This window comes from Microcaecilia unicolor, chromosome 1 (genome assembly GCF_901765095.1).
Source record: "Microcaecilia unicolor chromosome 1, aMicUni1.1, whole genome shotgun sequence".
In the NCBI taxonomy this organism is placed as follows: Eukaryota; Metazoa; Chordata; class Amphibia; order Gymnophiona; family Siphonopidae; genus Microcaecilia; species Microcaecilia unicolor.
This window is the reverse complement of record NC_044031.1, coordinates 515,589,573-515,601,647: the sequence shown is the minus strand read 5'-3', so window position 1 is coordinate 515,601,647 and position 12,075 is coordinate 515,589,573. Positions and strand designations below refer to the sequence as shown.

The 12,075-nt window shown below is 40.9% G+C and overlaps 1 protein-coding gene across 1 annotated transcript in view; it reads left to right on the top strand.

The window, feature by feature from the left end:
- The window catches only part of TRPA1 (transient receptor potential cation channel subfamily A member 1), a 197,215-nt gene that overhangs the window by 73,639 nt on the left and 111,501 nt on the right, over positions 1-12,075 (top strand). The window contains 3 exon segments of the mRNA XM_030190171.1: positions 8,075-8,175; positions 8,458-8,627; positions 8,712-8,876. Coding sequence (XP_030046031.1) covers positions 8,075-8,175; positions 8,458-8,627; positions 8,712-8,876 — 436 coding nt within the window.

Sequence of the window (12,075 nt, the reverse complement as noted above, 5' to 3'; positions counted from 1 at the left end):
AAATTTTAAATGACAAAGCATCTGTAATATTGAATAATGTTTGAAAAATATCCCATATTGATTTCCAATATGATTGTAAGTTATGACAGAGAAATAGCATATGATCTAGAGATCCCACTGCAGATTGGCATGACCAGCATAAATTTGATATATTATGATTTATTTTTGTAAGTTTTGTAGGTGTCCAATAGGATTTGTGAAAAATGTAGTAAGTAGATTGTAAAAGTGAAATGGATAACGAAGAACACATGGTTTTGGTCCAAAAATGTTCCTATTCTTTTTTGGAAAGGGAGACATCCAATTCCTTTTTCCTGAGCAGAAATAAGAGTGGAGCATATATTCAGCTTAGACAATTGCAGGAGCTTACATATTGTTGATGCAGATTTAGGAACTATGAGAGTTTGACATAAATTACTGAAACTTGAAGTCAAAGTCTGACGAGCCAATGATGTAGGAAAAGGGTGAGTGATAAGTTGAATAAGATGATCCTGAAAAGCTCTATGTGTATAAGGGATATTATGACATGTACAAAAATCCTGAAAAAGGAATAATGTTAATGTTTGACAACAACTGAGCATGAAACCATATATTATGAAGCTGAGGAAATAATTTAATTGGGAAAATAGTTATACTAAAAAGAAATATCCATAGAGCCTGACCATCCTACCCGTAACCTCCGCTCACAGGACAAATCCCTCCTCTCAGTACCCTTCTCCACCACCGCCAACTCCAGGCTCTGCCCTTTCTGCCTCGCCTCACCCTATGCTTGGAATAAACTCCCCGAGCCCATATGCCAAGCCCCCTCCCTGCCCAACTTCAAATCCTTGCTCAAAGCACACCTCTTCTATGTCGCATTCGGCACCTAACCATTATACCTCTATTCAGGAAATCTAGACTGCCCCAACTTGACATTTCGTCCTTTAGATTGTAAGCTCCTTTGAGCAGGGACTGTCCTTCTTTGTTAAACTGTACAGCGCTGTGTAACTCTAGTAGCGCTTTAGAAATGTTAAGTAGTAGTAGTAGTAGTAGTATTTAAAGTTTAAAAGAGAACAAATAAAAAGTTAATTGAACGTGAGGTACTCTTTAATATTAAACAGGTACAGCATAACGAAACTTACTCATGGCTGGAAGTAAGTTTAAAGGTAAAGGAAATATTTTTTCTTTCTCAAAAATCACCCATCTACAAGCGTCATATGAGAAAGAGAGGGGCTGTTTTACATAGGCGCACTGAAAAATGGCCTGGGGCTGTGTGGACGTGGGCGTGCGCTGAATCATTTTTCAGTGCACCTGTAAAAAAGGCCTTTTGTTATATTTTTGCTGAAAATGGATGTGTGGCAAAATGAAAATTACTGCGCGTCCATTTTGGGTCTGAGTCCTTACTACCAACCATTGACCTAGCGGTAAAGACTCACATGGTGACCGGGCGGTAATGGTCTATGCATGTCAAATGCCACGTGGCATGCACCCAATACTCTCATCGGAAAATAAAAATTATTTTTCAGACGCACGTATCGGACACGTGCCAAAAATGAAATTGCTGCAACAGCCACGTGGTAACTACATTTTAGCGTGTGTTGGGTGCGCATAGACGCTTATGCAGCTTAATAAAAGGGCCTCAGAGTGAGTACCATTGTTTGGCCTGAGAAATCTGAAAGGCTAAATTGTAAAGTTTAAAGTCTGGAATATTAAGCCCCCCCCCCCCCCAAATTTTTGGAAGTTGAAGTTTTATGATGGCAATACGAGGTGTGGAGGATTTCCAGAGGACTCCATTGCCCCATGTAGGCCGCATTGAGCCTGCCATGAGTGGGAAAGCGTGGGGTACAAATGTAACAAAAAAAACCAAAAACCAAATTTAGAAATTAACACATTAAGGGGTCCTTTTACTAAGGTGTGCCGAAAAATGGCATGCACTGGTGTAGACACGTGTATTGGATGCGTGCAAGTCCATTTTTCAGCGCACCTGCAAAAATGTCTTTGGGGGGGGGGGCAAAAAAGGATGTGCGGCAAAATTAAAATTGGCGCACATGCATTTGGGGTCTGAGACCCTACCACCACACATTGATCTAGGGGTAAGGTCTCACACGTTAACCTGGTGGTAATGGTCTATGTTTGTAGAATTCTGATTACCACCCGGTTATGCCGCACACTGGAAATTTTCTGGCACGCTTAGTGGATGCATGTAAAAAATGAAATTACTGGCCAGGCCACGTGGTAGCCGGGCAGCAGTTCAAAATTGATGCATGCAGGCTACGCGGCTTAGTAAAAGGGCCCCTAAGCTTTTTATAAAATGAATCTTTAAATAGTATGGGAATCATACTAAAAACATAATTAAATTTCGGCACTAATACCATTTTCAAAGCTTCAGTTTTACCCCATCAAGCTAGAAAGAGCTTGGTCCATGAGTTTAGGAGATCATTAGTAATTTGTAGGTTATTGGATTCATTAATTTTGAGAGTATCTTCTGGAAACGTGCTGTAATTTATTCCTAAATATTTTAGATTATTAGATTCCCAAATAAATGGATATTGAGTAACATTAGATCTTAATTCACATTGAGAAACTGGCATAACAGCAGATTTTGTCCAACTGACTTTATACTCTGATATTTGTGAGAATTCATTAATGCAGTTAAGGATGTGGGGAAAAGAGTCAGTAGTTACAAACATTAAAATGTCATCAACATATATGGATAATTTAAATGATTCATCACGTAATTTAACACCTAATATGTTTTGGTTTGCGTGAATAGAAATTGCAAGAGGCTGTAAGTAAGGCCAAGTCTGTCTACATAAAACGCACCTCCAATGTTCTAATGAAACCTCAGAAATTTCTGACGTTCTAAATTGAAGCTCTGTAGATCACATAAGTGTCTGCCCCGCCCTCGCGTCACAACGTGATAACATCGAGGGCGCTCATAGGTTTCCTTGCTTTGTTTTGAGTGTACTGGATGACGGCTGCGCTGAGGAGTGGAAACAGAGATTAGCCAAATTTTCTTCCTCCTTGCAGCAGCTGATAGGTTTCCTTGCTTTGTTTTGAGTGTGTTGCAATGACGACGACGTGGGGGACTGGAAACAAAGATTAACCAAATTGGCTTCCTTGCTTACAGTGGGCTAGGTAGGCTCACTTCCACTCCTGTCTATTAAACCTCCTTGATTAGATCGAAAGATTGAAGCAAGCAGAAGGTGGGCCACTTAGGTAAGTCAAGCAAGCCTGTGGGCTGCTGAATCGAAGTTGTCATCCTTTATTATTGGTGGCATATTTATTTAATCTAACTTATATGTGCAGCATAGGAAGTGTAGTGTCATTTGGAGGGGTTGGCTATAGGGACTCCCTGTATTCATGCCACAGATGTTTTCAGTTAGTGAAGGGCAAACAAAACAGAAATCATGTTATGAGAATCAGGTACTTAACAAGCACACTTACTGTTTATAAGTACAATTAAAAAGAAAACATTAATTAGGTTGAAACTTGCGCATTTAACATCGTTTTGTTTCCTGCGCCTACATCAAAAGGAAAAGATAGTATGTGGGAACTTGCTCCATTTTGTTTTTTGGAATGCAGTGATTATTATAAAAATGGTCTTACTTTTATTTTTTTATATTACTATTTCACAGATATATATTGAATACTGAGGTAGAGCTGCCTTCATGACTGTCCAGAGTCAGTCTAAATGTGCCAGCATTGTCCAGTTCAACACACTATTAGCAACCAAGTTCATACAAACTTAATTATGACCAATATGGAGAGGGGGGGTCCTTAAGACCACAGAGGGGGGTCCCTAAGACCACAGAGAGGGGGGAAGGGGGGTCCACAGACTACAGGGGAGGGGGTCCTGAGACCTAATGGGGGACAGGGGAGGACACTCACTGTCTCACATATGCACTTGCACACACTCTCACAGACACACTCATACCCATTCTCACTGTCACACACACACACTTGCACATTCACTCTCTCTCTCACACAGTCACTCTCACAGACACTCTCTCAAACATATACACTCCGCGGAAAACCTTGCTAGCGCCCGTTTCATTTGAGCCAGAAACGGGCCTTTTTTACTAGTTAAATAATAATGGAGAAAGAGGGCAACCTTGTGTAGTTCTTCTTTTAAGAAAAAAAATTGAAAAGGAAATGCCATTAGCAGAGATGAATGCTTGAGGAGAATTATAAAGAAGCTTAATCATATTAAAAAAAAGGTCATTAAAGCCAAACCAGTGAAGAACTTTAAAGAGATAAGACCACTCGATACGATCAAATGCTTTCTCAGCATCAAGGGAGAAAGCAATCAATGGGTGATCGCTATCAATAGATTGTGCAAGGATGTTCCAGAATAACCTAGAATTTTCTGATGGCAATCTTCCAAGTGTAAAACCATTTTGGTCTCGATGTATAAGAAAGGATAGAACCTTGCAAATGATTGGCTAAAATGTTGGTATAAATTTTAGTATCTACATTTATAAGAGAGAGAGGGTGATAATTGGAAACATTAGCTGGATCTCTCCCTGGTTTAGGTATAACTATAATTTTAGATTCCAAAAATGAGCCCATTTCCCCATTAGGCTGAATCATATGTTCATACAATGTAAGGAGTCTGAGACTAAGAACAGTTGCTAAAACATTATAAAATTCAGTTGTTAAACCATCATTGCCAGGGGATTTATTTCTAGGTAATTCCTTAATCGCTACTCTGTCAGTGAGATATTTGCATCTAAGGATGCCTTTTGTTCAGGGGAGAGGGAGGAATGAGTAAGTTTACCCAAAAATGAATGATAAATGGATTTGGAGGGAGTTATTTCAGAATTATAAAGTTGCTGATAGTAATACAAAAATTGTTGAGCAATTTTTAAATCAGGATAATGTGTAACTCCATCAGCATCTGTAATCTGAGAGATCCTAGAGTGATTTATTTTAGTGGCTTCTGGAGGGAGGTGGATGCTCAACAGCCTATAGTGGATAGCGTATGTGTTAGGTGGTGAGAGTCTGATATGTACGGACGGGGAGAGGGATCTTGGGGTGATAGTATCTGTGGATCTGAAGGCGACGAAACAGTGTGACAGGGCGGTGGCCGTAGCTAGAAGGTTGCTAGGCTGTATAGAGAGAGATGTGACCAGCAGAAGAAAGGAGGTGTTGATGCCCCTGTATAAGTCATTGGCGAGGCCCCACCTGGAGTATTGAGTTCAGTTTTGGAGGCAGTATCTTGCTAAGGATGTAAAAAGAATTGAAGCGGTGCAAAGAAAAGCTACAAAAATGGTATGGGATTTGCGTTACAAGACATATGAGAAGAGACTTGCTGACCTGAACATGTATACCCTGGAGGAAAGGAGAAACAGGGGTGATATGATACAGACGTTCAAATATTTGAAAGGTATTAATCCGCAAATGAACCTTTTCCGTAGATGGGAAGGCGGTAGAACTAGAGGACATGAAATGAGATTGAAGGGGGGCAGACTCAAGAAAAATGTCAGGAAGTATTTTTTCACGGAGAGAGTGGTGGATACTTGGAATGCCCTCCCACGGGAGGTGGTGGAGATGAAAACGGTAACGGAATTCAAACATGCGTGGGATAAACAGAAAGGAATCCTGTTCAGAAGGAATGGATCCTCAGAAGCTTAGCTGAGATTGGGTGGCAGAGCCGGTGGTGGGAGGCGGGGCTGGTGGTTGGGAGGTGGGGCTAGTGCTGGGCAGACTTCTAGGGTCTGTGCCCTGAAAATGGCAGATACAAATCAAGGTAAGGTATGCACAAAAAGTAGCACATATGAGTTTATCTTGTTGGGCAGACTGGATGAACCGTGCAGGTCTTTTTCTGTCGTCATCTACTATGTTACGTTACTATGTTTAAAAAAACAAGAAAAAACCCCCCAACACTGACAGGCATGGACTGAATATGGACCCAGATAGTATCACGTTAGTGCTGGTAATAATTTTAATCACCATTAAAATTTCCAGATTAAGCACAATAATTAACCATGATTAATCAGTAGCACTAGTTTTTTTTTTTTTTTTGCATGGTTCTCAGCAGTGTTTAGATAGTATGATTTTAAAACATGACAACACTAAGCTCTGCTTTATATTGTGATCAATATGTTGCCCAAAACTGAGTCAGCTATTGAATGAAATAATCAGATTGTATTGCAAGGTAGTCAAATTGTTGTTTTCTTAAATTCTTTATTTATAAACATCTAAAACTCACACCCATGTGAATTAAGGAAAAAATAGTCAAATTGTGAAGTAGTTAAGAGCATGAGTACTCTTAATGACTGAAAAATTGTAGGGGAAGCAAACTGAAGAAGTAAACAAGAGAGGAAATTTTACTTTATGGAGTACACAAAATTTCCAAGGGCATTCTTGACATCTAGCAGTTATTTTAAGGGATAGGGGATGTATACATAGAGGGGGTTGTATGTGTGCTTCAGCCACAAGTGGAGATGCTGGGGGTACTTATGTGTTTGCTGTTTCCACTTCCACCTGCTGTTCTTTCTGCATTCATTTTCAGTCTGTGCATGAGTGGAGAGTTTATGCATGCCTATTTTCTACCTGTGGCTTTTAGGCAGCTATTTTTATGCAGAAGGCTATATACATTTTCCTGCAAACAGCTATTTTGTACATGTAAACTATTCATTCTCCAATGCATAAGGGGTTCCTTACTATAAAGAATGCCTTCAAACTAATAACTTTATAGGCAGTGTTCCCCCTAAGGAGCGACCTGCTGTGCAAAGTTTTTTTTCTAGTGGGAGCTGAAAATAGCCCGACAACCAAAACCGAGCCGGGGGGGGGGGGGGGGGGGGGGAGGAATCTGTGTCAAAAGTAAAAAACTGTTCCAGTTGGATAGGCAGTGCCTTAAAAGGTGGAGGACAAAATAATAAATTATTTTTTTTTATTTATTCAACAGCTTTTTGATTTATTTGAAAGCTTCCCATTTCATATAAATATCATGAAATAAAAACTAAATATCATTAAAACATCTTCAAACAGTATTACATGGCCAAATTTCAGTAAGGATATCCTGTTTACTGATGGGGGCTCATCTTAACTGTTGTAAGCTTCCTTCGGAAGCCTGGTGTTATAAAGATTGGAAGTAAAATTAAACTCTCATTGGGGCACATGGAATCACATATCTCTTTTGTACAAATGGATTATTCTGTTTTGAGCATGTTTCAGGGACAAGTGGTTTTCATAAGTTAAAATAATAAAAATACATATTTTCTTTCATGTTACCAGCAATAAAGAATGACAACATGGATGCAGCAGCCCGTCTCCTGTTTATATCCAACCTCCTTGGGTTCCTGCAGCCGGCAATGATTCACAGTCAGTGGCCGTCTCTGTGGCTTTCCTTCTGCCGTGTCCCGCCCTCTCTACGGCAACTTCCTGTTTTGACACTAAACAGGAAGTTGCAGTAGAGGGCAGGATGTGGTAGGAGGAAGGTCACAGAGACAGTTGGTTACTGTGAATCGCTGCCTGCTGCAGGATCCTGTAAGGGTAACCTACAGGGAGGAAGACGGAAGGTCACAGAGACAGTCTGTTACTGTGAATCGCTGCCTGCTGCAGGATCCTGTAAGGGAAACCTGCAGGGAGGAAGACGGAAAGGGAGGAAAGGATTTCTTTACTGCAGAACAAAACCTTTTACCATTCCTGTGTGGTGGTAAAAACTTTTGTTCCCACATCCCTCTGAAGTGAGCACACATTGATCTTAAGTGGGTGACGCTCCCAATTTGTATGAGCGATTGCTCACATGCTCACCTTAGAGGGAACACTGTTTGTAGTTATTATTTTACTTGATAGTGAGCATAAGCCTTTGAAATACTGCACACTGTACTGAGTATGAGTTCTTTTTTAACCTCTATCATTTTAATCTGTATTTTAAAAATCTGTTTTCTATGAAAGAGCTACATGCAAGATCCTGGAGAGCCGTGTTTTCCCAAACCACCAGTTGAGCCGCCTTCTTATGAGAAACTGGTCCATAAAATATTTTATCAGTACTAAATTTTCCATTTATATCCTTAGGGGTGTGACTGCTGAATAATATAGTAAACAGCTTACAATAACGGTATACTTTTTTCTCGCTATAATTTATTAGGAGCAAATGTAAAAATAAGAGATCTCGCCGGTCGAAATTTCCTGCATTTGACTGTTCTGCAGCCTGGAGGTTTGAAGCATTTGAATAAAGAATTTCTTCAGGTAAATGTTTTGCTAGTTCAAATTTACTGCTACTTTCTCATTGTGAGGGCTAGTGTGTGTGGTGGGGGTGTGCTTGGGAGAGTAGATTCTCCATGGTCTATTCATGTTACCCTTAGCCTCAAGTAGTTAAAAGCACAGGATAATGTCATTTTGAGTCTAATAATTGCCTGCTACTGTTTCCTAGATTATGGCTATCATTTGTTTTTTACTGCTTCTTCTGTAAGAAAAAAACATTTTTGATGATACACTATTTGACATATTTTTTGAAATATTTTTAATTAGCTGGATGAAATTAAAGAGCTGGTAAGTCAAGAAGACCAAGATGGCTGCACTCCTCTACATTATGCGTGCAGAGAGGGTGTACCTGGATCAGTTAACAATTTACTTGGCTTGAATGTCTCCGTCTACTCCAAAAGTAAAAATAGAAGATCTCCATTGCACTTTGCAGCAAGGTAAAAAGTTAGAGTAATAAACCAATGCATATATCTGTAGACCCCTCAAACCTTTCTAGTAACACACTTACTGCTCTTTTCAAGCTATGGACGTATTAATACCTGCCTACGACTTTTACGAGATTTGACGGATGCAAGACTTTTAAATGAAGGAGATGATAAGGGAATGACTTCCCTTCATATGGCAGCTCAGAATGGCCATGAAAAGGTAGTAAGGCTTCTGTTGAAGAAAGGTGCACTCCTTCTTAGGTAAAAAAAAATTAATAATAATAATAATTATTATATATATATTTTTTAATGAAATATTTCATGAATGTCTCTTATTTCTGGTAAAAAGTATGGACTGTGGTGTCTTTTTACTAAGCTGTGCTAAAAAGTGGCCAGTGCTGCTGTCGATGCGTGGGTTTCCTGTACACTGGGCCACTTTTAGTGTAGCAGTAGAATGGCCACATTTGTTTTTTTTTCTCTAACGGACATATGCTAATTTCCCTATTGGTGCGTTGCCATTACTGACGGAAGCCCTTACCGCCATTAAGGCATTAAGAGCTCCCACACTACTCCCACACTAATCGGGTAGCATATGGTAATGTGCTTGCACTACCCGATTAGCGCAGGCATGCCTACTCTCTGTCCTTAGACACACCTCCTGTGCTGGAAAATAAAAAATATTTTCCAGTGTGGGATTAGTGTGCACTGAGCAGGAAACTACCTTGAGATGCCTCAGTGCATCCCGCAGTAGTTTCCTTTTACCACACGGTAGGCCAATGTGAGGCCTACCACGCTTTTTAAAGGACTTCTATGTGACCTACCCTGCTTATTGCCTTCAAAACCATGAGTTTGAAGTACTGTAAAGTACTTTTTCATAGTAAAAAGAAAACAAAACAAAAAAAAGCAGAGTCTAAGTTCACAAGAATCTAAACTTTGCTTCCTGCTTCTGCCTCTCATGCTAGCTAGTGGTACTGTTGCTTTTGGAAGGATAGGAGGGGAAGAAAGTCTCTGCTATCATTCAAGGGTTGTACCATCTGGCTGAGCTTTTAGCAGCTGGCATGCTAGGTTACATACAGAGACCTAGTCTTTGATTCTGACCAACAACTGTTTGTTTTTAAGTTATTAAAATAATAGGGAAAATCCAAGTTAGTTGCAAAAGAAGATCTCTGATATCCATAGACCATTATTAAAATGGACTTTGACAAACTCCACTGCTTATTTCTAGGATAAGCAGCATAAAATGTATTTACTTTTTTTTGGATCTTGCTGGGTACTTGTGGCCTGAATTGGCCACTGTTGGAAACAAGATGCTGGACTTGATGGACCTTCAGTCTTTCCCAGTATGGCAGTACTTATGTACCTCCATAGAGACTGGATTGGATTGGTGCACACTTTGGTCTCTTCAGTTACCAATAAAACCACCATTCCAGTGGAGGGAGGTGCTGGTTTGAAAGAACCAAAAAAACTGCTGGATAGAAGCCCTCCTGAAGCTGGTCTTCGAGGTCCTCGCCTTAGCTCTTTACCCTGTGATATGCAGAAACTGGTGGATGGAGTACGATTGGACAGATCTTCAGGGAATTGCCTGGTTGGGATGACCTAGAGTTAAGCAAGATAGAGTTAGGATCTGCTTTCTAGTGAACCCCTTGTATGATCTTATAAGAGCCTTAAAGAAAGGGATGGCACTTTTAGTAGCACATAGGTTCCTGTGGTTTTGCAGTCAGTGGATGTGACATCCAAGGTGAAGTTCAGGATGCTTCCCTTCCAGGGTAAGTTGCTATTCAGGGAAGACTTGGACAACTGGTTAAGAGTTTGGGGGAATCCAAGGTCACACACCTGCTGGAGGGTAAGCCAAAGAGCTCCAGGCACAGTTCTGCTACCAGAGAACATTTCCGAGAGCTCGTTGCTATCACCTAGGGAGAAGTGGAACTCGGAAATAGGCTTTTCCAGAGGAGAATAGTCCTTTCGGGGAGGCTCCAGGGATAACTGGAAGGCTGTGGTGATCACCTTGGGGCAGTCCTCGGGGACATAATGAAGGTGGAGGGACCTGCCTTATGGTGGCATTTGCAGTTCAGTTAAAGAGCTTCTATCTGAGATGGATCCAGATTATTACACATGAGTGGGTCCTAGAAGTCTAAGAAGGGTACACCCTGAATTTCACTGGTTCTTTGCTGGAAGCTTTCCTGGAGTTTTCTTGTCACTTCCAAATAAAAGCAGCAATGGTCAAGGAGATTCTACAGAACTTGTTGCAACTCCAGGCTTAAAGTGCCCATTACACAGGATGAGTGCAGTACAGGGATATATTCTGTCTACCTCATGGTCTACAAAAAGGAGGGACCTTTTGTCCTATCCTAGATCTCAAAAGACTCAACAGAGCCTTAAGGATTCCCAACTTTCAGATGGAAATCCTGTGGTTGGTCATTGTGGCAATCTGGCAGGGGGACTTTCTGACATCTAGATTTAATGGAGCCTTACCTGTATATCCTCACTCAGGGTGGCTTACCAGTTATACCTTTTGTTTTGCAGTTTTAGGACAGCATTTCCAATTTTGTGCCCTACACTTTGGATCAGCAGGGTACCAAAATGATAGTAGTGGGGGCAGCAGCCTTATGAAAGGAGAGGAAATCTTGGTACACTCCTATCTGGATGATTAGTTGATTTGAACAAAGTCCTTCTAGGAGAACACAAAAGCCACAACTCGGGTTTTCTAGATCCTAGAGGAGCAGGGCTCACTAGTCAACCCAGCCAAGAGCAAGCTGACCCCCTTGTAAATGATAAGAGTATCTGGAACTGTGCTTTCATACTGGTCATGGATGAGTATTCTTGACAGAAGAGAGAGTGGGAAAGCTATATTTACAGATTTGCAACTGTGCAGCAGAGAGAGGCCTCAGCCTTGGGGCTATTTTCAGCTCTTGAGGTATATGGCAGCAACACTGGAGGTGGTCCCATGGACTTAGGCCCACATGTGGCCCCTCTAGAAAGCTCTATTGTCCCTATGGTCTCCGTAGACTCAGGATTTGATGGTGAGACTTCACCTTCAAGAAGGGGAGAGAGAGAACCTAACTTGGTGACTTTAGGGGACTACTATAGCGAAGGAAATGAATTAAAAAGCTGTGGACTGGATGGTAATTACAAGAAATGCCAACCTCAGGGGCTAGGGAGCGCATTATCTGGGATAAGTGGACTAAGTTATTTGATCGCAGGAGGAGGTCAGTTTTGTCAATAAACAGTCTATAGACCAGGGGGATTAACTGTGCATTGCAGTCCTTCCAGCTTTTAGTTCAGAACAAGGTGACCTGGGTACTGTCTGCCAATGCAACGGGAGGTAGTGTATGTAAATTGACAAGGAGGTGTGAAGAGTCTCCATGTGGTGACAAAAGCAGCAATTTTGATGGATTAGGTAGAGAAACATCTCTCGGACCTATCATCTTCTCATGTAGCTGGAATAGAAAACATTCAGGCA